Source organism: Labrus bergylta, chromosome 1, assembly GCF_963930695.1.
Source record: "Labrus bergylta chromosome 1, fLabBer1.1, whole genome shotgun sequence".
NCBI classification, from domain to species: domain Eukaryota; kingdom Metazoa; phylum Chordata; class Actinopteri; order Labriformes; family Labridae; genus Labrus; species Labrus bergylta.
This window is the reverse complement of record NC_089195.1, coordinates 2,094,765-2,122,086: the sequence shown is the minus strand read 5'-3', so window position 1 is coordinate 2,122,086 and position 27,322 is coordinate 2,094,765. Positions and strand designations below refer to the sequence as shown.

At 40.1% G+C, this 27,322-nt stretch overlaps 3 protein-coding genes across 5 annotated transcripts; 2 read left to right on the top strand and 1 right to left on the bottom strand.

The window, feature by feature from the left end:
* Positions 1 to 124: 124 nt before the first annotated feature.
* On the top strand, positions 125 to 3,547 carry timm10 (translocase of inner mitochondrial membrane 10 homolog (yeast)). Its single transcript, XM_020641685.3, has 2 exons — positions 125 to 318; positions 2,327 to 3,547. The coding sequence occupies exons 1-2, from the start codon at positions 248 to 250 to the stop codon at positions 2,520 to 2,522; spliced, it is 267 nt and encodes an 88-aa protein (XP_020497341.1). The 5' UTR covers positions 125 to 247; the 3' UTR covers positions 2,523 to 3,547.
* Positions 3,548 to 3,682: 135 nt separating this feature from the next.
* unc93b1 (unc-93 homolog B1, TLR signaling regulator) lies at positions 3,683 to 21,781 on the top strand. Of its 3 annotated transcripts, XM_065959831.1 has the most exons (14): positions 3,683 to 3,840; positions 4,855 to 4,965; positions 5,080 to 5,221; positions 5,328 to 5,481; positions 5,568 to 5,729; positions 6,137 to 6,266; positions 6,390 to 6,483; positions 8,418 to 8,542; positions 9,378 to 9,560; positions 9,675 to 9,948; positions 10,039 to 10,160; positions 10,245 to 10,367; positions 18,511 to 18,758; positions 21,181 to 21,781. In XM_065959831.1, exons 2-13 carry the CDS (start codon positions 4,855 to 4,857, stop codon positions 18,730 to 18,732), a joined length of 1,842 nt encoding a protein of 613 aa, XP_065815903.1. In that variant the 5' UTR covers positions 3,683 to 3,840; the 3' UTR covers positions 18,733 to 18,758; positions 21,181 to 21,781. The 3 variants fall into 3 exon arrangements, with proteins under 3 accessions (XP_065815903.1, XP_020497350.1, XP_065815930.1); XM_020641694.3 differs by lacking the exon at positions 21,181 to 21,781 and having other exon boundaries at positions 18,511 to 20,947; XM_065959858.1 differs by lacking the exons at positions 18,511 to 18,758; positions 21,181 to 21,781 and adding an exon at positions 10,820 to 11,594.
* Positions 21,782 to 21,848: 67 nt separating this feature from the next.
* On the bottom strand, positions 21,849 to 26,294 carry LOC109989815 (beta-crystallin A3-2). Its single transcript, XM_020641698.3, has 6 exons — positions 26,149 to 26,294; positions 25,809 to 25,899; positions 25,573 to 25,691; positions 24,295 to 24,436; positions 23,761 to 23,903; positions 21,849 to 22,239 (listed from the first exon to the last, which is right to left on the bottom strand). Exons 2-6 carry the CDS (start codon positions 25,845 to 25,847, stop codon positions 22,092 to 22,094), a joined length of 591 nt encoding a protein of 196 aa, XP_020497354.1. The 5' UTR covers positions 25,848 to 25,899; positions 26,149 to 26,294; the 3' UTR covers positions 21,849 to 22,091.
* Between the last annotated feature and the right edge of the window lie 1,028 nt (positions 26,295 to 27,322).

The following is a 27,322-nucleotide window of genomic DNA, read 5'->3' as shown; positions in this document are numbered from 1 at the left end:
TCAATGTCTGTCATTTGTTGAATTAATAGGCAGCCTACGAGTAAACAGGGCGGCCAGCAGAGGGCGCACTGTCTCCCTTTGCGGTTTGGATCCAACTTTATTGACAGCGGAAGTGCGGGCGGAAATGGTTCACACGTGCGTTCATGCAGGTTTGAAGGTTAAAGAAGAAGTAGCCGGTAGGTTTTTTTGTTCCGCTGTGTGCAGGAGAGGGTCACCAGGACGGCGTGAACAACACTGAAGTGCAGACATGGATCCTCTGAAGGCACAGCAACTAGCGGCAGAGCTGGAGGTGGAAATGATGGCTGACATGTACAACCGGTAAAAACCTAAACACGCTAACAATTAGCTAACTATCGCTATTTAGTGTTTCATCTGTCATGAGTAAACCCATGGCCTCAGTCTTTATTTAACTTGAGTCCATACGTTGTTAAATCGACATTGTGGTGAATGAATGAAGACAGTATAATAACAATTACAATAATAATATATATAATAACAGGAGTTATAATTATATTAGCCACATGTGACACATTGATGCTCACACTTGTCATAGAGCTGCAGTTTGTTACATCACTGTACAAGCATCGATTTACAAACATTTAACTGTGTCTAAAAGTCATTTATTAATGCATGCAATCTACAATGTAACATATAATAACTTAACTTTTCTTTAGTTAAAATGCAGATGAATGTAGCATTGACGTCTTCTAATGGATTTCAATGGAAAGCTAATGACAGCTTGAAGAGCTGAATGTCATCGATTGTCTTCCCCTTTCAATAAAAAAACCCCAAACAATACAATGGGATTTCATATTTTCTACCCTTTTTAAATGATTTATAAAAGCTATACAATATTGTTTATATCAATTTTCCAAAAGAGAATTTGAGAAATGTTAAAAGTTGTGTCTCCACCGTCCAGACACAGCAGGGATGATTTGATTGTTCCAGTAACAGTTGTTGTTGTTTTTTTTTTTTGTAAATGTTATTTAATTCAAACAAACAATAAAGTTAAGAAAAACAAACATAAAATCTCAAATTTTGAATAAAAAGGAGCAGAAATAAGACTAATCTTATAATATCTGCCCCTCTTTCACAAAGCATGAATTAAAACAAAACACTTAATTCAAAAACAATTAAAATGACTAAAACAATTAAAATTAATTGTTAGCTTGATGCACTGATTAACATTAAGATGCTCACAAACTGAAAGCAAAATAACTAATGAATCATTATGATCCAACGTTCCTACCTCTTTCAGTAAAATGACACATAAGGCATTATTAGCATTTAAAGCAACACATGTACATCACATAATGTGTTTGACTGTGTCAGTGAGCTAGCATGCTCACCACCAGAGCAACAAAAACACAAATCTACTGTGGCTGCTATGAATCAAATCCAAAGTTTTCTACTATGATGACATATCAAAATGTATATTGGTAACTTTGGCTCAACAGAGAAGTGAGCTGGATCATTCTAAACTATGCTAATCCAAATGCTCTCTTATAACCACTGTATATGTTTTAATTGAAGCAGCCACATGCAGAGTGGCAGATGCATGATGTGGATACACGCGAGACATATTGACTTGACCAAACTGAAGTCTTACAATATCAATATTGTCTATATTTAGGTTGTCTGTCTCATGCTCCCTGGTAATGTAGGTACTTGGTTTGTGGATTTACAAACTGTCATATCTTATCTGAGGAAAGCTAGTGTTTTTGAAATGACTTAAACTTGTATTCCCACATATTCATTTCAGTGTCCTGGTAATATGCCTGCTGCCTGTCTCCTTGTCATGACAAACTGGGACACCTAAAAGGAACAAAGCCATTATTACTGTTATGAATTATCCCTGTGCTTGTCTGCTATAAGAAACTATATTCTAGGTCATGAGGCACATTGTTTCTGGAGTCAGCTCTACGGCTAATCTCACAACATATGTTTGAGTAATGGCAGCTGCTTGATGTTATGTCTTATAATTTCAGACATAAAGATAGAGCATATTTTGCTGTAAAAAGCAACTTTTTCCAAATCGGTTTTAAAAATGAATAACCCCCATATGTGTTCTGCAGCACTGTCATTGTTTTGTAAAGATATGTTCTGTTCTGTTCTGAAGATATTTGATGACATCATAGTAGACTTAAGGACCAAATAATTTAAGCCTTTTATTCAGATGTTTTCTACACACACACACACACACACACACACACACACACACACACACACACACACACACACACACACACACACACTCTCACACACTTGGTGTAATAACGATGTTTTTTTTTAAATCTGGCTGTCTCCTGTTTTCCTTTTCTCCCAGAATGACCAACGCCTGCCACAGGAAGTGTGTACCTCCGCATTACAAGGAGGCAGAGCTGACAAAAGGCGAGTCTGTTTGCCTGGACCGGTGTGTTGCCAAATACCTGGACCTCCACGAGAAGCTGGGACGCAAGCTGACAGAGCTCTCGGTCCAGGATGAGGAGATGATGAGGAAAGCAGCTGTTGGCAGCGGATAGAGACACTGATGAAGGGAATGAAGTGGAGCATTGTGGGGGATTTCAAGGTTATGGGTCAGGGTTTGCATATTTAGTTTCTCTCAGATGAGAGCACTGTATTTTAAAGAGTGGGAGGGTTTTGTTGGAATTGAAAAAAAAATGAAATAAAAGTCATGTTGAGGGTCTAGGACCTCCTCTGTGGCAGAGACGGAGACATTGGATGCAGCTGGAGGAATCACTAAGCTGCATGGATTGCTCGCAGTTATCCATGAGCCTCTCTGGAAGTGTTCAGCGTGGCCTGGTCTTCCTGAAGTCACCCAACGACCAACTGAAGGGGAGAAATTCCTGGACCCTTAAAAACATTTCTAAGTCAAACTTTGTGCTTGTTTTTAGCTGCTCGGAGTGCAAAAAAAAATCTGCCACTACTGCAGAAATTCAAATACCTTAAGGCAGTACCAAGCATCTTGTACTTAGGGCAGGTCAAAACAGACACTCAGGATCATCACCATGCAGTCTTTGTTCCCACATCACCCTTTGAACTTGGCTATTCTTATTTCTTTTGAAAGGTTGTAAACAGAATACGATATTCAGGTAGAAATACTTAACAAACTTTCTTTTTTTGCAGCCAATTGTGTCAGTTTTTGCACAAAACAATGAAATACAGCAAATCAAATGAACAGACAAAGATTAGGCCAGGCAAGGAATCAATTATGTATGACGGATGCCAATATGTCTTTCTCTATAAGACACTATGCAGAGTTTACTCTCTTACAGCTGTAAGGTGTTGGCTCTGTGACATTAACTCACTTACAGACTGTCAGCCAGGCCCTTCAGGTTACATGGACATGTGTTGAAGTTGAACTTTGCTTATTTGTCATGCTTGTTTTGACTGTGACGTCATAAATGTCAGTGGACCATGTTTTTGACTGTGATACTTCTTTTTTCTGTAACGACTGTCAGCGGCACACCTACTTAATAGACAAGCTGCACTGTGTTGTATTTTGTTGTTGTGAATGAATAATAAAACAATGCTATCCTTTATCATATCAACAAGAGTCATCACTTTCATCGAATTAATTTTCCTTCATTTTGTTTATGTTTTATACATAGACCGTAAATGGTTTTATAACCGAGAGGAGGGAGTGTTTAGAGATATGCCTGTGCCTTTAAGACAAACAGTGAAGCACAGGAGGGAGGAAGTGAAAACTACCGACTTTCGTTTCCTTCGCGAAACTTATTTTTACTTTGACGTTGTGCCTGGGAAAGGGGAAGTAAATGTAGATATCAGAGGTGGGCTGAGTGTTTCTGTCTCATCGGGTGGACAAACTTCAGAAACACGGTAAGTGAGTTTAAGGTGTTGGTGGGGGTTGAAAGAATGAAAGCTTAAACATCAGCGTAAATAAATGATTCTTCTATTAGGCTGTGTGGCACCGATGTGTCTTGTATCATACTAATCAAATAAAGCAGAAGTCCCTAAATGTTCTATCTAATGATTGCCAGACGCTTCATTGAAGTGAGTAAAAGTTCATGATTTGGAGAACAAAAAGTAGCCTAAGTTACAACCTGTCAAACGCGTCTTAAAGTAGACTTTATTGTCCCCAAGAATAACATGTTTATTATTCATATTATGCTTAACATGACCTCAGTAGTGTAGTAACCTACGTAGACTTCGACAGGACATTTGTGCTTTAATGCTAACATTGTAGCTAACATGTTGAGTATCATATCCTCTTTTCATAGCAGATTAAAGTAAACGAAACAAAAAAAAACCCGAACAAACCTTTCAGAACCGTAGTATTTAAATGTGTTGGATACATTGTTCTTAATAGTAAAGAAAGCTAAGAACGCAAAGCAATAGCCTAAGTAAAACAAGAATCGATATTAAAAGGTAACGATCAATAATAATAACTAGAAAGAGGGGACAGTCTCGTCCTTTCCTTTGAGACTTCGGTAAAGTTAGAAAGAAATTCACAGATTCGTCTTTCCCGGATCAATAACTCATCAGCGGAACATTGCTTTTACAAAACCGACACCTCTGCATTAAAATAAGTAATAACTGTAACATGTAGTATCATCAAACTCATAATAATAACTTTATTGATAATCATAATAACTTTATTTATATAGCACCTTTTAAAAACACAGGTTTACAAAGTGCTTTGACAAACAGCAAAAACAAGAACAAAGCAAACTAAACCAATAGACCATCTCATTAGAAGAACTGAAAGACATTTGAAAGCCTGAATGGACCTTACAGGAATAATATAAAGAACATGTGTCATTGATTGGTTGGGATCTTTGCTTTATGGTGAACCATCTGTTAGTCTGGTTTTCTGCTTCTTTTGAACACCAGATGGAGGCAGCTGACGGGGAACCACTGCTCCCGGATGAGCTTGAAGCACCTCCTAACGCCGCCCTGAATGAGCTGCTGAATGTGGGGCAGGAAGCCGACATGCAGGGTCAGGTGAGATCCCCCATGTCCTGTGAAATATACTTTCAACTCCACTCTCTTCAAATCTGTGATCAAAAAATATATATCTCACCCTATCCTCCCATCACTTCTCCATGTTTACCTCAGGTGGAGGAGTTTCTGGCCCCGCAGGCAGAGTACAATGAAGAAGAGGAGGAGAGGAAATATTACAGGAGGAAGAGGCTGGGAGTCATTAAAAATGTTCTTGCAGCCAGTTTAGGAGCCATGGTTGTGTACAGTGTGTACATGGGTGAGTCTGATAAGAGAATAGTATTTGAAATGAGGAAAGAATAACTTGGACCGGCACTTTGATGAGGTATTAAGAGTATATGCGGATGTGTTTGTGTATCCCACAGGTCTCCTGCAGATGCAGCTGATTCTCCATTATGATATGACCTACCGGGAGGTGAAGTATAGCAACCTTGGTTTGGAGGACATCGACCGTAAGATGCTGATGGGCATTAACGTCACTCCCATCATAGGCCTGCTGTACACCCCCATACTTATCAGGTACTTAAACACAATCAGTAAAACATTTCTTTTTTTTGTGTCCTTGCTCAGCCTACCATATAGAGTATATACTCCATATGTTTCAGGTTTCTTGGAACCAAGTGGATGATGTTCCTGGCTTCGGGAATCTACGCACTCTTCGTCTCAACCAATTACTGGGAGCGATATTACACCTTGGTTCCATCAGCAGTAGCCATTGGTGTGGCAATTGTGCCATTCTGGGCCTCCTTGGGAAGTTATATCACTAGGTAAGAAACAGGACGGGTGGATTGAGAGGTTTCATTAAAGGCTGAAGCTTGACCTTCACTACCTACCAGTAGTAGATTTTAAACACGTTTAAAGTAAAGAGAAAAAGTCTATTAGTAGTTTTTACAGAAACTAAAAACTGTACTGCTGTGGGATTGAGAGATGTATATCTTACATGTATAAACTAAACTCAAAATAGAGTGTAAAGTCACATCCCCACTGTGTGACTGTGTGTGAATGATAAGCTAGTTAGTGGCCAGGCATGGTACATAATTAGCCTATGGAGAGTGCGTGTGAAAAGGTGACATGTGGTGTAAAGCTAGAATGTAGAAAGGCACTAAATAAATACATACCACTTATCCTTTTTTCCACCTTCTCACCCCGCACACACACGCTCAAACACACACAGGATGGCCCAGCAGTACTATGAATACACCAACTACAAGGAGGAACATGTGCAGGAGCAGAAGAAGCTTCCTAAGGGGGCGTGCAACAGCTACATCATAGTTTTCCACTCAGTCTTTTATATCATCTTCCATGTGAGTCTTCAGATGTCTTTCTCCACTAATACTTCCATCAATGCCATGTTGTGTTGCAGCGTTTGTGAAGTTGCAGAAACTAATGAGCATTATTTCCTGTCTTCTCTCTCCCTTCTTCATCAGCTGAGTTTGGTCTTTGCGGAGTTCCCCATGTTTTTTGTCCTTAACGATTACCTGCGTGAGAGCGACCACATTCTCAGTAGTGTCACTTCCTGCGGTAAGGTCACATTGGAGGACGGTAAAGTAATAATCAGTGTGTGACGGACAATTTATTCCTGTTCCTGCAACTGAGTAGCACTTGGGAGTGTCGATTGGCTGTGCACACGGGGTCGACTGTTTGTCCTTTTGACTTTCTGTTTGGCCAGTTAGGAGCAGCAGAACAAGCTGAGACACAAACTGACAAAATGATAACATTTGAAATTGCTCATTTCATTTATTCTACAGGAAAGTTTAAAAGTAACATTAAGTTACAGTTTAACGGGCCTGACTCAGTTTAAAAACTGGTTTCCAGCAGGTTCCTGTTCTGCAGAACATGAAACGTAAACCACAGTCATGACACATCAAGACAAAGACATTTACAGGACATTAGCATGGGCTAGGCAGATACAGACAAATAGAAACAAACAGTACAGATACTGCGAACAATACTTGAACAATTAATGAGTGCAAGTGTGGAGAAGGTGTCGTTTGTATGTATTCTTGAAATATGAGGTAGATGATGTTGTTGGGTGTCATCAACATTATCAGCATTTAATAGAGTCCAAATGTCCTCTGGATAGAGCAGACAGATGTGCGAGATAACATATCAGAGAGTCAGGAACAAATGAGATCAGCTGACCGGTGTTTGCAAAAGTGAATTTATGTAACAAAATTAATGTTCACAGAAACCAAATTTAACGTATGTTAAACGTTCTGTTAATCATCTTTTAAGTTAAAGTCCATGTTAAATATTAATCCAAAAATGTATATAGATAATTAACAGTTCTACAATTCTACAATTCACTTAGCAGACGCTTTTCTCCAAAGCGACGTACATCAGAGAGTAAGTACAACACAAGCAAGGATCTAGAAAAAAAGGAACAATGTCAGTAAGAGCAAACGATCAGCTTTGAGTCTGATTGGACACACAGGTGCTGACAGGAAGTGACCAGAGGCAAAACACAACATTGAGGGCAGTTCTTGAGAGCTCTAATCAGTATAGAAACCATCTTATAAGTCATCGTTATCAAACTAAAACAATCGTCATTACCACCTTAAAGGTGCAGAGGGACTCTGCAGATCCAATGGAGTTTGGAAGTTCATTCCACCACCGGGGGGCGACAGAGGAGAAGAGTCTAGTCAGTTAACAGATGAATGTAGATGTACCCAGCTCTGATTATCTATCATCACAATATAGATTGTTTAGTGTCATAGCCTCAAATGAGCACCATAGCATGCATCAAAACAACATGTCATAATTAATACCATACCCTATAGAGCTTTAAATGTTTCTTTATATTTCAAAACATCTAATTGTCTTACGAATTGTTTCATAAAAACCGTGTTTAATTTTCTCAATTCAAAGTCGTAAAAAAAACATACAAACAAACAAAAGAAATAAGGCTCAGGTCTTAAACTCATGCCCTCATAGAGGACAGGATTTTACACGTTTGCATCAAGTACAATCGTTGGCTAGCTTGTACCGTCTTTTCTTTTCTTTGGTGATAAGCGAGGTGCTACTATCTAACTTGTGAAGTGCAACACTTCTTTTAAAGCTGAAATGTTTCCATGTTGCAAGCCATGTTTCCATGGCAATGCTTTATTTTTATTGTGAACAAGAAAAGTCAAGAAAAAACTGTAGAGAGGTTTCAAACTTACAACAAGGATCACATGATCTAGTTGTCTTTCAAATGCTGCTCTGTTAGTTATTCAATAATTCATTCAGAGGCTCCGTCTTACCTGTCAGTCAAACTACACTGAAACCTGTAGTTTTCTTTTCATACTCCTCCTTATAACTGAACCTTCTGTTTTTTAGATGTTGATAAGACAGTTCTACGGGGAGAGGGGGAGAGAGAGTGAGGGATGACGTGCGACTGTGACTGTAACCTCTGCTCTACCAGATGAGCTACAGTATACACTAGCGCCCCCTGCTGAGCCTTCTCTTTCTTTCAGGAGCAAATATCAGTGGCGTGGTCCCCGGCTTCAACACCACCGTGCTGAAAAACCTGCCTGCCTCCATGCTGCTTATCAAGGTGGAGAGTGTCCTGATGGGCTTCGCCTTCCTCGCAATGATCATCGTAAGATCATATAAAACACACACAAGCCGTACACACACACACACACACACACACACACACACACACACACAGAGCCATCATACTTCAAATCAAAACACACATCAGAGCTACTCAGTAGGTTAACTGCCCATAAGGTGTAAATGTGAGTGTGGATGGTGTCTGTCTCTATAAGTGCTCTGTCAGCCCTGTGATTTACTGGCGATTAGTCCAGGGTGTAACCCCGCCTCCAGCCCCCTGTGACCCTGAACAGGACAACGCGGTGAAGATAATGGCTGGATGGATGGAAGTATAGACTACATATTTGAAACCTTTGAAGTCTCAGTTTGCAGTTTCAGTACAGGAGCTGATAGACTATAGCATATAATAGAAGCTAATAAAAATATGAATTGAATCACCCTTGTAGGAAGTTGAACACTGATTTTTGGATATTGAGCAAAATATGGGTTGATAGTTTTTGTCCTAACTTGTTTTTCAGGAGCTAGGAATTAAAACTGATGGCATCAGAGCCATCAGGAAGGTTGGCTTTAGTGGATAGAGTAGAAACTCAGGGAAAGAGAGAGAGAGAGTGGGGAAGGAGCAAGAGGTAGGACTCAAACCTGCTTGGAGGTCTACAGCCTCTATATGTGGGGGTGCGACCTACAGCCAAACCGCTTGGGCCTTCGGTGCCCCTAAGAAAGATTTGTTTTAATGTGCAGAGAATTGTGTTTGTATATTATCTGTTCACCCAAGCTCCCCCCAACAATGAGCTGAAAAGAATTGTCCTCATTGTTCTGATTAAAGCACTCACAAACACAAGATTAATCACTAAATCATTCAACATCCCCTCTACCTACAGTTCCTCGTGCTGTGTGGTGCTGCTTACCGTCCCACAGAAGAGATTGACCTCCGCAGTATCGGCTGGGGAAACATCTTCCAGCTTCCTTTCAAACACCTGAGAGACTACCGGCTGCGACTGCTCTGCCCGTTCTTCATCTACAGTGGACTTGAAATGATGTTTGCCATCACTGGATTCTCTTTGGTACTGTGCCGTCAATAAACGAGTCTAAATAGTAGAGCAGCTTGTACTTGCACTTTTTGTGGTATATTTACATCATATAATATGTTTTTTAGGTCGCTTCTCTTTTCTCCACAGTCCTATGGTGTGTGCGTTTTGGGTCTCAAAAAGCTGTGGCTCCTGATAGTGGTATATGGCCTCTCCTGCTCCATATTTTCCTCCCTCTCCCTTTGCCTCCTGCACCTCCCGCGCTGGCTGTGCCTAATCGGAGGTGCTTTTGTGCATGGCGTGCTGCTGGTGGCTCTCATGGCGTTCTCTCTAACGAAGAACCAACCATCTTATCAGGCCCCTCTGCTGGTTATCTCTGTGCTGTGGGGACTTGGCACTGCCCTCAACAAGACGGGTGTCAGCAGTGAGTAACAGCTGTGGTCCAGAGTCTGTACTGATCATACACTAACTCTGTTCACACCTGACCCCAAAAACTCCTCTGTGTTTGTGTCAGTTTTGGTTGGTATGCTGTACTCTGAGGATAAGGAACGTCTGGACTTTGTCTATACTATCTATCACTGGTGGCAGGCCATCGCTATCTTCATAGTCTACCTCTGGTCCCACCTACCAATGAGGGTAAGACAAAAGTTAGACAGCGACTATTTGAAGGAAAAGCGCCTCCTTTTACTCCCTTCACCAATATGTGTCCTTCTTCCTCAGGCCAAGCTCTCCATCCTGTTGGCCACTTTGCTGCTGGCCTGTTACTGTTATTGGTTGATGGAGCGTCGGCTGGCCATGAAAGTTCAATACAGACTGCCTCGCATCCCTCGCCCACGGCACAAGGTAAAAGAGTTTGGGGGATGTGAACCAAACTCGAACATGATTATATTAATAGTGAATAATTAGTATCAATCAATCAATCAAACTTTATTTATATGGCGCCTTTCAGACAAATTCAATTGCAGTTCAGAGTGCAGAAAAGTTATTGACGAAAAAGTAGTTCATAAAATCATTGATAAAATCATTGAGAGACTAATGCACACCAATAAGAATTAAAAAAATATGTATAAAAATGAAAAAAATATGTATAAAAATGAAAAAAATAAAATATGACATATAAAAACAATAAGATATTAAAGTTAATACATAGGAGAAGAATATTTAAAATTGTAGTAGGATAAAAAAGACAATACAGTAATGTTAAGATTTGAATTGATATAAAGCACTATATAAAAGCCAGACTGAATAAATGAGTTTTAAGACTGCGTTTAAAAATCTCAATATTCTCTTCTCAGACCCTCAGGAAGGTTGTTCCACAGTCTCGGAGCGTAACAGCTGAAAGCAGCATTGCTCTGTGGAACAACTAAAAGAGAGGAACTGGAGGATCTGAGGGGCCGTACTGGTTCATAAACTAAAATCATATCTGATAGGTAGTCTGGTGCAAGGCCAGTGGTGTAATGACGGACGATGAGATAGTTGTTTGTGTTTGGCAGCTTCAGTGCACAGTGAGGTAGGTGATGAACCATATTCACATTCACGCCGGAAGTGCTTCCAGTTGCTTGTTCACACATGCACCTCACAGCGGGAGACTATCCCTATGGAACGGGACGAGGTGGGTCTCAGGAGGCAAGACAAGAAGTGGTGGATGAAGCAACAGAGTCAGATGACGTCATGATCATTTTTGCCTAGATACCAACGCTATATGTAGTTCAAAACATGTTGCATTACATCAGCGGAGATTGCACCAGACCGTACATACAGTCTATTCAGTCGTTTCCTGAGTATTTCCTGCTGCGCTGTCGTGTCAGCTCACCTTGAGTTCACATAGACAATTTACTAAAGGAGTAAACCAAAGTGTAAACTCAAAGTGAAATATTTTTTGGGGTTTGTTGCTCCTGAAAATTTCAGGAAGCTTTCTGGAGTTTTGTGAAACACTGATCACAATCACATAAATATTGCACTTCGTAAAGCACTTTGTAACCTTTTTTAGATAAGTGCTATACAAATTAAGTTATTATAATTATAAATATAAATGCAATTATGCAAATAAAATGAATATTTGAATCTCAATCTGCAGTATGGGAGCTCTAGGTTTCAAGTTTCTGCATTGCTGTTGTCAAATTGTTGTCAAAGTTTCATGATGGATACTGTATATTGTACTTAAAGTAAAATTAGAAGTAAATTTTTTTTTTTTTTTAATTCATTAAAATGTCACAGCTCTCGGGGTGTAGATAGCCTAGCGTCTATGTATGGAGACTATAGTCCTCGTCCCAGCAGTTGTGGGTTTGAGTATTTCTGCCTGTATTTTACAAAAGGGACCAGAGTAAGAGTAAGTCTGTACATGTTATGTCACATACACTTGTTTAATTTTAATGCACATTCAGAAATTCAGTTTGTATTTGTAAACTAATTAAATATTTAAGTCTGTGGCAATACAAAGCTGTGTAAAGCAACTTTGGATGAACATGTAAGTGTTAGCTGGAGTTTAAATGTATCCAAAGGACCCAAGACCAGGATGTTGTTTTGTAACACACGTGTACAATATCAGAGCCAAACATTCTGCACATTAAGTCATTGTGGTTGCTTTGTGTGACAGGTGGATAATAAACACGGCTAGTTCAGTGAAATGTAAACTTGTTGTTGATATGTTATAACTTATTAGCAGGTTTTTTCGGTGCTCCACTGTACCTTGTTTTTGAGCTCATACAGTGTTTGTCAAACGTCTCTGTATGTTGTGGCCAATACAAAGGAGTCAGAATTGTTCTTGGCTTTCCAGTCACAGAAGACAGAGAGGCATATAAATGAGTTAAATATGTGTTGTTCGGGCCGCTGGTGGTACAGTGGTTAGTGTCGTCTCAAGCGGGCGGCCCGGGTTCGCTTCCCACCTGTGGCTCCTTTCCCGCATGTCATTCCCCACTCTCTCTCTCCCTGATTTCCGACTCTATCCATTGTCCTATCTCTCCATTAAAGGCACAAAAAAGCACAAAAATAAATCTTAGAAAAAAAAAAAAAAAAAATATGTGTGTTGTTCACTCAAAGCTGGCTCTCTACGAAACGTGTCAAAAGAAAACCCTCTTTCCTTCAGATGAACAGACGGCTGAATTTGATGACCTCTTTAAATGAAATACAAATCAGTGTATCCTCTATTGGTGTTGCCTTATGGGTAATAAGTTAAAAAGCGTTGATGCCTCCAAAGCTCAGACACCCACCTCCAAAATAAAGTGTGCTTTGCTTATTGTTTCATCATTTGCAAGTTTAAACTTCTCTCTGGAGAAATATTTGAGTGTACGGTTTGAAAATACAAGGCTTATGTAACTTTACTGGCTTAAAAAGGAAGGTAATTTGAGCTTACCTTTGACCTGTGTTGACAGTAACAAATATTGTGACATAACAACTAGACAAATAAGAAAACTGCTTTGTAGAATTTTGACACTTCCAGCCCACATACAGCATAATGAGATTCAATTCAATTCAATTTATTTTGTATAGCGTCAACTCATAACAAGTGTTACCTCAAGACACTTTACAGAAAGCAGGTAAAATACCTTACTCTTTGTCTGTTAACATTACAAAAGAGCAGGTAAAAAGACCTTACTCATTGTTATGTTACAAAAAGCAGGTAAAAGACCTTACTTATTGCTATATTACAAAGACCCGGCCTATCCATCAAGCAGTAAAAGTTACAGTGGTAAGAAAAAACTGCCTGCAGAAATCTTCGGCCGGATCCCCGGCTCATGACGAAACAGCCTTCACAGGCTTCATACTTTTGTTCTGGCAGGCCGTCAACCAACGATCTTGAGGAGCCTAAGAGAGCTCAAGAGCTCTCAGGAAAGTAGGTGGTTAGTGACTGAGATTTACAGATAGATACATGCAGAAATATGATGTACTGTATATGCACAGAGAGAGAGAGAGAGTGAGAGAGAGAGAGAGAGAGAGAGAGAGAGAGAGAGAGAGAGAGAGAGAGAGAGAGAGGAGCTCAAGGTGCCAGTTTCCCCGGTAGTCTAAGCCTATAGCAGCATAACTAAGAGCTGGTCTACACCAGCACTAACTATAAGATTTATCAAAAAGGAAAGTTTTAAGTCTATTCTTAAAAATACAGACTGTGTCTGCCTCCCGGAACCTGGCTGGAAGGCGGTTCCAGAGGAAAGGAGCCCGATAACTGAAGGCTTTACCCCCCATAGTACACTTGGAGACTGTAGGTACCACCAGCAGGCCTGCACTCCGGGACCGCATCGCTCTCGAGGGACAGTACGGCACTAGTAGCTCCTTCAGGTAGGATGGTGCCTGGCCATTTAGCGCTTTGTAGGTGAGAAGAAGGATCTTGAATTCTATTCTAGACTGTATAGGGAGCCAATGCAGAGAAGCCAGGACAGGAGTGATGTGGTCCCATTTCCTGGTTCTGGTCAGTACACGAGCTGCAGCGTTCTGGACCAGTTGAAGAATCTTTAGAGATTTGCCAGAGCACCCTGACTAAAGAGAGTTACAATAATCCAGTCTGGAGGTAACAAATGCATGAACTAGTTTTTCTGCATCATTTTGCGACAGGATATTCCTAATCTTTGGATATATTACGGAGGTGAAAATAGGCTGTTCTTGAAACTTGACTGATGTGAGAGCTAAAAGACATATCTTGATCAAAAAGAACTCCTAGATTCCTAACAGTGGTGCTAGATGCCAGGCTGATGTCACTAAGGACAGTCAAATCACTAGAAAAAGTCTCTCTGAGGTTCTTAGGGCCTAGCACAATAACTTCAGTCTTGTCTGAGTTAAGTAGCAAAAAATGTCTGGTCATCCAGGTCCTAACGTCCTTAAGGCACGTTTCTAGCTGACATAACTGACTGGTGCCATCGGGCTTCATTGATACATAAAGCTGAGTATCATCTGCATAACAATGAAACTGTATGGAGTGTTTCCTCATATTTCCCAGAGGAAGCATACATAATGTAAAGAGAATTGATCCAAGCACTGAACCTTGTGGGACTCCATGGCAAACTTTAGTGTGCATAGAGGACTCATCATTAACATGTACAAACTGAGATCGGTCTGATAAGTAGGATTCAAACCAACTTAAAGCAGTCCCTGCAATTCCAAGCAAATGCTCCAGTCTGTACAACAGGATCCGATAGTCAATGGTGTCAAAAGCAGCACTAAGATCTAACAGGACGAGCACAGACAGAAGTCCCCTGTCTGAGGCTAGAAGTAGATTGTTTGTAACTCTAACTAGTGCAGTCTCAGTGCTATGGTGGCCTTTAAATCCTGACTGAAATAAAATAAACTGTTGTCAAGGAGAAAGTCACACAGCTGTTTAGCTACCACTTTCTCCAGGATCTTCGAGAAAAAAATGAAGGTTGGATATAGGCCTGTAGTTAGCCAGAGTTCCTGAGTCCAGAGTAGGCTTTTTAAGTAGAGGTTTGATTACCGCTACTTTAAATGCCTGGGGTACATAGCCTGCCAGTACAGACGAATTGATCATATCTAATATAGAGTTGCTAACTAAGGGAAAAACTTCCTTAAACAGCTTGGTTGGGATTGGGTCCAAAAGACAGGTTGACGGTTTCAACACAGAAAAAATGGGATATAGCTCTGAAAGGTTGATTGGAGAAAAACAGTCGAGACTAATATCTGGTCCTGGAACTGTCTCTGCCGTATCAGACGTATCTGCACCAGGTAAGGGCAGGAGGTTACCAATTTTGTCTCTGATGTCTAAAACTTTGTTGTTGAAAAAACTCAGGAAGTCATTACTGCTGAGGGCTAGAGGAATACAAGGCTCAATGGAGCCATGACTCTCTGTCAGCCTGGCTACAGTGCTGAAAAGGTATCTAGGATTGCCTTTGTTTTCCTCAATTAGAGAGGAGTAGTAGGCAGCTCGGGCGTGACGTAGAGCCTTCATATATCTTCTATGACTATCCTGCCAGAAAAAACGAGATTCTACCGTTTTGGTCGAGCGCCATATTCTTTCAAAATTCCGCGACGATTGTTTTAGAGTACGGGTTTCTGAGTTGAACCATGGAGCCACTCTCCGCCGCTTGACAACCTTCTGTTTCAGGGGAGCAATCGAATCCAGAGTAACTCTCAGCGAATCCACTGCACTATCAACAAACTGATCTAGCTGAGAGGGACTAAAGCTATCATAAGAGTTTCCAACTGGGTTGAAACACGGTACTGAATCAAAAACAGCTGAAATAGCTTCCTTAAATCTAGCCACAGCACTATCAGACAAACTTCTAGAGAGCACACCTCTTCCAAGCAGAGGTAATTCTGGTTGGACAAAATCGAATGTAATAAAAAAATGGTCTGATAGAAGAGGATTTTCTAGGAAAACTGTAAGGTTATGGATTTCAATTCCATAAGCTAAAACAAGATCCAGGGTGTGGTTAAAACGATGAGTAGGTTCGTTTACACCCTGGGTGAAACCAATAGAGTCTAATAGTGACATGAAAGCTGTGCTCAGGCTATCATTATCAACATCCAGATTAGACTTTCCATTTCTATTAAATTGTTACAAATGACTCAGTGACAAGAAGTTGATGTGATCTCTTTCATGTACATGTAGAAGTGTTTTATGACCTTTTAAAAGTTAAACATCATTGTGAGTTTTTGCCGTGGAAAATGTAGAAAAAGGGGTATTTCTTTAGTGTGCTGTCAGACGATCACTAGCATTATTAACAACTAGATAGTAATCATAAATCTTCTTGCTAATGGTGTTGTTTGAAATTCATAATGAATATTCAGTATTAATTAAAGCTTGTTTCATAACCAGTAGCTTTAAAGGAGCAATCGGCAACAAAACATTGAAGAGCCCCCTCCTCTCTAGAGTCGATGCAGACGCAGGTTGCCATGTCTCTGACACTGAAGCTTCAGTGTTTATCCAGCTCTGCTCTCTTGAAACCTTTCTGTGTTCTAACCTCTCTCCATTTTTAAAAATAAGCATCTCCAATATGTATCCTATTTTTACCACGTTTCTGTTCTTGGAGCTTATTAGAAACATGTTTAAGGTCGGGTAAAATGAGTTCTATCTGAACCGTTTCTATCGCTTGAATATCATTTGGTTTACCGTTTCCCTGACAAGCTGAGGGGTGTCTAGAATGGCTGTTTGGGGGTGACTTGACACAGTCAAAAAAGGATATACCTCCAAACACATACCTGAATCTAATTACCTGGAGCCTTAGATTAGCCTAAGCTAAGACTCCTCCCAGTGTACAGTTTCAGTATTACACTCAAAATTGCAAATTCACAGTGTTGTTTTGTGTTTTCTGAAAATGTCAAATAAAAGAAGCTTTTTGGCTCCAACATTTGATTAAGTCTGATAAGGTAGCACAAAGAACAATGTTTATTGTTATTAACAATATTTTACAGTTATTTCAAACATGTTTTGACCTTTCTTTGATTGCTAATCATGGAAAGCACTAAATTCAAATTGTTGTCTTTGAATTCCTATTGCCTTCAGCCAAACAATCTGAATCAAGTATTTTCATTGCCAAAGTTATTCTTCTGAGATTTCCCCTGGAGTGTGTTTTTATGATACTGTTGGCCTCTAAATTCAACATTCAGTGTGCTTCCCATGGATGATTCAACAGCTTCACTGCCTCTATCAAGTTGTTGCATAGTCCTTAAGGGGGGAATTTAATGATTTTCCATCAGATGTGTATCACTATTTCTCTGGCTATGTAGGGGTGGACTAAAAAAATGTTTCATCTGTCTTCTGCACAGAAAGTCTAGTTTTATCTTCCCAATGGAAAATGTCCCCTTTAACCTTTGTTACATATAGAACTGATCTAACAGGCCTGGGAGAAGAGCTTGCTGAAGAGTGTTATCCTCTGGGCATTGGCCTATTTTGTGCCATGGGGAGCCACCACCTGATGGAGCTGCTGCCCAATGTGCCTACCACATGTACTACTAGTTAAATAGGCCAGGTGTCCTGTAGCTATGGGGAAGACGAAGGGAGGGACTAGGGGGCCAAAGAATAGCAGATCATCACCTCACCTCTGAAGCAGTACCAGCAATTTGATTATGAATTTTGAATTTTTTATACTTTATTAATTCTGGTTTTACTCTCTGTTATTTGTAACTTCTCACACACATAGGCCCTAATCACACACATGCACAAACACAACCTATGTACATGCCTTAATGGAAAGATGTCAGAGTGGGGCTGCTACACACTGCTATGCAGGGAGCCTGCGGGAGCGGTTGGGTGCCTTGCTCAAGAGCACATCGGCAGTACTCGATGCCCTGGCACCTCTCCAGCTACCAGACCAACTTCCATATTATGGTCCGCACTGGGACTTGAACCTGCGACCCTTCCGGTACCCAACCCAAGTCCCTACGGACTGAGCTACTGCCGCCCCCAAGTTCAAAAAGGATTAATCTTTTAAATATAGCACTAGGTCTAATGCCAAACTTCTTGACTGAGTGCACTCTTTACTGTGGTTTCCTTTTGCAACAGTGAAGCATCCTGGGAAATTGAGGGAACATTTCCATCCTAACAGAGCCGGAGGGCTGCTTTGAAATATGACACATGTGCTTTTTATAGACTAGCTGTAACAAACATATTACAAGATGTCTTAGACCCTCTGGAAACCCTCAACACATCATCCTCTGCTGATGAGTCAGATCATATGGCGGGGGAACTAGGAATGAGTTTCTCATCAATCAAAAGGGAGCTTATCTTAGGGACATATATTCAGAGTGGTTCTGATACATTTTAGTGTCACAGCTTCTGCAGGAGAACATTTCTTGCCTGAAGCCATACGTCTACAATTGTATGTTCAATTTCACCTAGGATAGATGATTTTCCTGAATCATCTATCTATAGTGATCTGGTGTGGGGAGATTTGGACTCCTGCAAACAGTAGTTGGTCCTTTGGGTAGGTTGTGATAGTCCAAGTCCAGTTATAATCAGAGCTTTTTGCTAGGCCTTTAACTATTGACTCAAATGTTACTGAAAAAACATCTTAACATAATGAACAACCTTTTGTGCCTGCAGGTCAAAGGCTACCGTTACCTGGAAGAGGACAACTCAGACGAGTCTGACTCTGACAAGAGTGAGGAGGATGAGGACAGGGGGAGTTTTGCAGGGGAGATGGGAGCAGATGACAGGGAGGAAGGAGACCAAGAAGTGGGGGCCCCCAGGGCTGACTCACCAGGAGCAAGGAGGAGAATGGCTGGGGGTCAGCGACCCAGAGAGGAGGACGCCAATGTGCAGTAGGAAGAGGGGAAAGAGCGTCATGGAGGGTAAGCGTGGAGAAAAAAGGAGCAGAATCAGAGGACATGTCTGTCAGATATCATACAGAAGAGGAAGTTAATGCTGTTGTGTTTCTGTCCCCTCCTATTCACACAGATATTTATACACATATATGAATCTTACATATTTTACCCATCAAAGCTTTTTTACCTTTTTAATAATCATCATAACTGTGATCCAGAAGAAGGGGTAAAAAACGAAACATTATATTGCATTTCAAACAACAGGTATGACAATCTTAGAAGCACATTTTGGATAAAACAAGCTTAGAACTTGCAAAACAGTTCTGCAGTTTGTGGCTCAATAATTGAATGTCTTATAATAACTAGTAGTTGTTGTTGTTGGGCTTTGCTAAGAAGGGAACATATTCTGTAACACTTTGGTATTGATTTTTAAAAGTAGAATTTATCAGACATGAAAGAACTGAAAGAGACGGAGCACAAATTAGTCATTGATTTTCTGAATCCTCCTCAGGGTGACATTGTTTGAATGGAGTTGTTTTTAGAGAGTCCTGTTCAATGTGAACAGGATGAACAGACACGCACTTTTCACTTTAATGTCTTTATTTACCTTCAAATCTACACTTGTGGATATGCTATCAATAGCATTTTCAAACCTTTTCTAACCTGGTGTCTTACAATGAGATTAAGATCTAAGTCCTTGATATGATACAGTACTCTCTAAAGAAAACCCACTGTGTAGCTTGATGTATCTCTTTGGAAGAGTAACACATGCTTTTTACAGAAAATATAAATAATATGAATGTATGTCAATATGCATAGCTCATAGTGCAACAGGTACGGGCGGTCAGTCAAGTTCAATGCTAGTGAGGTTTGCAATTTGAAAACATTTGCCACACGAATCTGAATATGTGAATTGTCTCAATAGTGAACATGCTAATGTTAGCATGCTAACATGCTCAAAGTAACAATGTTTATATTTTGGGCTAAAATGTATACCTTGCTAATGTAGCGTGATAGCAAGCTAAAGGAAAAGCAAATTTTTCACAGTAAGCGAAAACAGCCATGGCTGATAAGGATGCATTTTTCAGATATTTACTTATAAACCAAAGGTGTGGATGAATTTAAATTGTAACCCTTATAAGAAAGAAAAAGGGGAAGGTTTCTAGAAATTCAGGGGATCACCTTATTAATGTATATATTTTGACAAGAAAATGAAAGTTTGTACAGAATTAGCGGGGAAGCCATCTGAGGGCTGATTAAACATTTCACTTAAATATCCTGAAAAAAAGAAGGAAGCACCAAAGTGTTTATGATTCATCACCCAGGGACCATGAATGTTTGGACAACATGTAATGCTAATGAATTTATCCCATTAGTAATTTATGATACTTCTGTACAGATGTATAAAGTTGTTCTGCTAGAGGGGTCACCAAAAACTGTGTTTTTTAGCCAAAAGCTGGTACAGATAATGATGCATAAAAGGAACTATGCCAGTCAGTGTCCACATGCCCATCAAAAGAAGCATTGTGACATTTTACTGATAATTTAATTGTTTAATTGAATTGAGAGACTTTCCTGCTTTAATGCACACTGGCTCACTGTCGCCACATTGTCATTGCTGACTGGGACACTCATACACATTAGTCCATCATAAATGTTGTTAGTACCTGTATATGACAAGTGAAAATGTCAATAGTAAAGGGTTTATAAGGTCTTTAGATACCAGCTATTGGATCAATTATAGGGAAAAGAGGAAGGGGGTTTGGGGTCTGCAAAAAAGGTTCAGTTGTTTAATGTACTGAACTCGAATGTTTTTCTTTTTGTTACTGGCAATTTTCTGAAAAAAGTCACCTTCCTGGAAATAACCAGACTTCAGCACACTTTTTTAGTTTGTTGGTTTAATTGGTTTGATTCTTTCATTCTGCCGGTTAGACGACAGGTGAAATGTATACAGGTACTGTCCCTGACACGAGGGTAAGGGTTAGTTCACCTGTAGTTTATTCTGTCAAAGTATAAACAGAAGAATCTTAGTTAAACTTGCTATTAGAAATAGGTCTAAGTTCTCTAGTGGACATAATGCATTCCATTTTTGCAATGAAAATACATTTTCAGTAAACTGATGCAAAAGCTAGTGGATGTTACACTGATTTTTTGTAAAATGAAACTTTGTTCTTCTGTCTTGAAGAAACACATTAAACACAATGTTGTTTTGAAGAGCTTCAGTCTGTGATTGTGTCTTTGACTAGTGGGTGGTGAAATCTCAAAGTCACCTAAATATGAAAAAGTCACCTTTGTATTAAATCATAAGTGACAGCCAAACACTTATTGCCATGGAAACTGTAAAGCACTTGAGAGAAATGCAAAATTGCTAAATAAATGGTAAATGGACTTAAACGTGTACAACACTTTTGTAGTCTTCTTCCTACTCAATGTGCTTTTTACATGGCAGGTCACACCCATCACTCCACTGATGGCAGAGGCTGCTGTGTGCCCATCAGTAATGACTAATCACATTCACATGCTGACAACAAAGGGTCACATTGAGATGTGGCTGCAGGAGCTGTGGATCAAACCCTACCCTCTGGTTGACAGATGACCGACTCTACCACTGAGCCACAGCTGCAGCTGTTACAAAGTACATTTCCATACACACACATTTAAACAAAGACTGTGTTAAAGCAGACTAAGGGATTAGAAATACTACCTTCTTTAGCATCAAATTGTAATTCTTTTTTAATGAAAATTTATTTTGGGTTTTTTTTACTGTAGAGACAGGACAGTGGATAGAAAAGGAAATCAGGGACAGAGAGAGTGGGGAATGACATGCGGGAGGGGAGGCAAAGGCTGCTTGCTTCGATGACTGCAGCCTATGTACATTGGGCCCCCGAGGTTCTAGGTGTTAGCCAATTAAAAAGTGAATTGACTGTCAAACTGTATAACTGTATGTTCAATCTGTTTTGCATTTTAAACCTTGTTTTGTTGGTTTCTGCTGGAATCCTGAGACTCTCAGTAAAAACAGACCTTGGACTATAAAACCATTTAAATCCTGACATTGTAGCTGCTCTTTGTGTTTAGGGACAGCTGCATATGTTCACTCACACAGTAATATCTCAGAGCTTCTTGGGTTCTCAATCTTCACTTTATTTCACTTTGACTGAGACAAAATGAGTTTGAACAGAAATCTGACTATGAGCTGGGATAAGGAGGTAGATGCTACATCACATAGTTTGATGTTGTAGTTTTTGTTTTTGGCCCTGACAGATGATGCCTCATCCTGGATGATGTGGCTCATTTTCAGGCACCCTAAGTACAGCATCAAGGTATCAGCCTGAGCCATTTCAGTTAGCAGAGCTGTTTCTCTCAGTGCCTGATGCGTCTGATGGACTGGATCTTTGGAGTCTGGCAGTGGGAACCCCAGGTCTTCCAGTGCTGGTAGTCTCCACTATGTCTTTCACTCTCCATGATGTACTGCTGGCCTCTGTAGCCCGGGTACTCATAGCACACAAATCTAAAGAAAGGCATGATGATGCAAAGTTAGTAAATGTTGAGTTATATTTTCTTAAGTTGTATAAAAGTTCATTAAGCAAATTAGTCCAGTGATGCTGGATTTTTTATATTCTTTAGTACTAATATTTATAAAGTAAATAGTATGATAATAATACTCTCAGTTTTCTTGGGCCACAAACTACATGGGGAGGTTTCAATCTGTGACAGGAAACCAAAGGCTCTATATTAAATGCATGATTCTCTGCAAAAGAATTGTAAAAAAACATATATATATGTTAAAAATTGTGTTATTTTGAGCACCCAAAGACTGAATTAATATTCCATATTTACATTTCATTCATTTTATAGAAATGTCTAAAATATCAAACCAGTGGCACTTTGAGCGCTGCTCCTTGAACTGCTCAAGAGAAACTCATTACAAGACAGATAATCATTTAGATTTGAAGTTGGTTTCGAGCCATAGAAAATCGTGGTCAAGTGTAATGTGATTATCATGCCATGAAATGCAATCTAAGAGTTTATATTTTCAGCATCTTGGTAGAGTACAGGGATGTACAGATGTGTTATAACTTCTGCAGTTATTCTGTCCCAAAGCACAAAAACACACAAACAAGGATTTGCATGACTTAACATTTTGAATACTTTTGTTAAAAAAACAGTGGAACAAATGTAATAGTGCTCAGAGAGCGTCTGTGTAATGTGTGAGAAATATGAAGTCATTTCTGTTCTCAGTTTTGTATTTTAATGTTCTTGATTCAAACTTCTATGACTGTGTTGCGATTGTTTTTTTCCACTGAATGTGAAGCACGGTGTGTCGCCGTGTGTATGAAACGTGCTGTTTAAATAGTGAAACAAAGCTGATATAAGGTCCCCATGTGCTTATTTAGTCAGCCTGCGAACACGAGCTATTTCAGACATAATGGGTAGAGTCACCAGCATTCACTCTGCACACATTTGGTTTTGAATATTTCAATGAATGAGTGTGATCCAGTTTTTTGAGAATGACGTTAAACAAGAGTCTTGTTGTTTGGCAGCTTTAGGACTATTCAAAGCTGAGCTATTGCGTTTGAGTTAAAAGGACAGGAATTGAATTATAACACTTTAACAGCACAGATTATAAAAGAGATAAAGCAGGAAGACACTGAAGGAAAAGTGAATGTGCTTTCACGTGTGTCAATGACGGATACAGTTGCTAAGGATGTGATCTGCCTTCTAAATGATTGAATAATGGATGTCATAACTAGTACTTTTATTCTCCTTCATACTTGTTAACATAGTTTTCTCCTCTACTATGTTCTCTGCGGTAAAAACATGTTTTACATGTGAACCTTGAACAGGGGGGGCACATGTGTGTGTGAGATCACCTGGATGGATGTGTTTCCACCTGCAGGCTGAATAAAGGTGGTGTTCATTATAGTTAACACATCCCTCCCTCTATTGCTTCCTTTTCCTGTTAAAGGCCCACTGAAAACTCTTTATTATTAAATGTTATAATTCCGCTTGAACTTGAACGCTGACTTACGCTCCACACTGCACGTGCATGGAGCCCACCTCGGGCTTGATCCAGCCCATGGCCACCAGGGAGGGGTAGTCGTCACACAGCTCTGTACTGCGGCCAATGAAGTTCTCTTTCTCAAAGATCTTCATGCGGCTATTATTGTGAGACTGTGGACAAAGGCAAGAGAGGGTTAGTGTTAAAGGTTAGATGGTAAGTAGTAATTCAGCACTGAGTTTTCACATTTCAAGTTTATAGCTGTTTCAGTCACTCAAGGTGCAGCTTGTTCCTCTAATCCAGGGATTCTCGAGCTGTTCACACTGCAGGTCACCCCTAGCCGTTCTCACACTGATGGCAGAGGCTGCTATACAAAGTGTCCATCAGTCTGAACTAATCCATTAACACACATGATGCAGAAGCAGGAGCCATTTGGAGCTAAATGTCTTGCCCAAGGACACGTCAGACATAAAGCAGCTGGAGCTGGGTATTGAACCCCCAACCTTCTGGTACAGAGACGACTGACTCTACCTCTGAGCCTCAGCCTCCTCTGCAGGTACTCACAGCACAGTGTATGGGCCGAAGGGACATGAAGCGCTCGATGTGGTAAGACAGGGAGCCACTGCAGGCTTCCCAGTTTGGGTACTCGCCCCTCTCCAGAATGAACTGCTGCCCTTGGAAGTCATGATGCTCGAAACCCACCCAACTGGAAACGTGAGTGGAAGAGATGAAACAGTCAGTCAGGTGAGTCAAAATAGTAAATGTTTTCCAGTTTTCTCCCTCTAATGATCACAGGAAACAATGCACAAATAAAACAACGCACTACATGAATAATTCATTCGAGTCAACACCCAGTTTGTAATATTAAAGAAAACTGCAATTGTAAGATTTATAGCTCAGAAGCTCAGTAATTTGTTAAAACACATTTTAATTTAATTATTTGTTGCCTTTTCCATAAATGTTTTTTTTAATTTGTTAGTTTTCTCTTTAGTTGTCACTAAGGGCTCGCTGTGTCAGAGTCATAGTGATGAAAAAATCATGTTTTACACGTTTACAGTGAAATACATCCTCTGGGGTAGGCTGTTTGTAAAGGGTGACTTTAATAAGTGCTGCTGCTGTCACTGTAGTACTTTACCTGGATTTTTTTTTGTGGCTGTGCATAACATCATCTACTGTAGCTGATGAAGTCCTCATACAAACCCACTTTAAAAACAAACAAACTATGTTTAAGGTTTATATTTAAAATAGCATCTTTGCTTGAGGTGTATGTAGTCATGAATATTTAATATTGTGAAGAAAAATGAAGTTTTTGGAAAATCTTATATGAAAGTAACACAATTGAAATTTGACTAGATCATAAAGAAAGAATAGTAAAAATAAATGAACGTATAAGATATAAAGTTCTTAGACGAGTTTAACAGTCTAACACTTTTCCACATCATTTTATCAAAGGGATGATATCACCCATGCAACCTTCAATTATCCGCTTCTGACCAAAAAGAATTGCTCTCCACAGAGGAGGAACGTGTGTCAGTTTTGCCTCCGCAAATGGAAACTCTGGCAGAGTAAAGGGCTTCAGATTAGTTAAACGACCCTGTTAGCTCCTCAGGTGATCGGGATGAAGTATTCATTTCAAAATGGAAGCTGTGGCGACCTCACCACCACGGTGTACGCTGAGTGCACCTTACACAGGGTCACCCACTTTATAGAGGGAGGATGGACATTACTCCCTCTCTCAATATCTCCTCCATCTCACAGACACACACTTAATAAACACCAAGACACAAAAGGTCAGTCAACTGTCCACAGAAGCTTGCAGGCGTACAGGTTTTTGTGACTCACGCTCCACTCTCCACTCGGATGGAGCGAATGTTGTCCAAGCTGCAGTCGTGGATGTTGCAGCACTCAGATGTGAACTCCTTACACTTTCCCTGAAAATGCTCCTGCTCAAACACAGTCACCTGCACACAGAGGAGGAGAGGGGGAGGCGTGAGGGTGTGTGTTGAATGTGTACTGGACACATCTATGTTTATGCAGAATGCGCGCGTGTGTGTAATTGTGCGTATGTGAAAATTCACCTTAAAAAAAGGGGCTGTACCCTTACTAGGCAAGTACATGATGGGGGAGGTCGTGTGGGGTTTTAGTGACTTGACACGTTTCTTAAGTGAACTAAAAACAAGGAAAACAAATTAAGTGAAACAGAGAAAGGGTTCAACTGTAAAATGTGAAATAAAAGCCTTTACATTTTTTGTGGCAAACAAAACTCCCATTAAACGAAATGAAAATGAAGCATGTAAACAACTTAGAACATTTCTTTGTAAATTGACAACTCTCTTTGAAAACTAAATGAAGCACTTCATATTCGGCCTAAATCAACCTATCGGAACGTTATCAGACATTTCTCCAGCTCCTGCTTACCTGGATGTTTTTTTCCCACCTCGCGTTCCCAACGAACCAAATCCTCTATGGGCCTCTATGTAAACTTTGGTCTTCACCTGGTACCTGCTACTTCTGTTTTATACCGCCGTTCACGTCAAGCTCTTTTGCACATGCGTGTTGCCACTGTGAATGTCGAGGCAAGTTTGTCAAATGTAAAGCTACCTCCAAGTTAGGATGATTTTTCCGGTCAGTCTTTCAAATTAAGCTCCAGTAAAAAAAATATATATATTTTTTTTTTTTATTGAAGTGATAAAAATAAGCACTCAAATCGGACGTTTCGGGGCTGATACAAGCTATGCCTACTTTTCTGACCGTTTATAAGAATAGACCCAAACATAAACTAATAAATCAAGAAAATTACAGCATACAGTACATTTTGGTAAAAGGTGGGTGAGCATTCATCGATGTTAGGCCCTGTAGTGATTTATTGATACTAATAATAAAAGCCTATTGACTGGCAGCCGTTTTTTTATTTTGAAGGGAGGAAGTAGATGGGTTCTGGTGTTTGTGGTGAAAAGTGTACTTCACACTCACTCCTCTCCGTGCCTTTTTGTGTGCGTCAAAAACGCGCACAATAAACACGTGCCAGTTTGCCTGTCTCCCCAGTCGCGCCTGTCGCGCCCTCTCTCTCTCTCTTTGTGACCCTGTGCAGCTTGTCGACTCAGCACATCATATACAGCGCAGCCACAGAGGTAATGGTTAGGAATGTGGAGCTGTTGTTAGCCTATTCGTATAGGTCAGCAGTGCCATCGTATAGACCAACAATGAGCGGGGCTATAGGTAGAGAATGAGGAGGATTTGGAGAGCCATCCGGGGCGCCCGTTTTAATATCAACTCCCAAAGGTCGAAGAAATAAGGACAGAGGAATTCAATTCATAATGACAGCCATTAATATTTTCTATCTAGATGGAAAAACATTGCAGGAGAATATGATTAGATTAACAGTTCCTTTATAAATGTAAGAAAAAACCCTGAAAAGGAATAACATCCCATGACGATAAGCATATTTAAGTGTTGAACTCACTTCAGGTTGGTCCCACAATATGCAATTGTATAGGCCTGGCCTACAATAATGCAACAGTGATGGAGAACAAAAGAGCAGGATAACAGTAAATAGTTCTGGAATAGTATTGTTTATAAGGTAGTATAATGG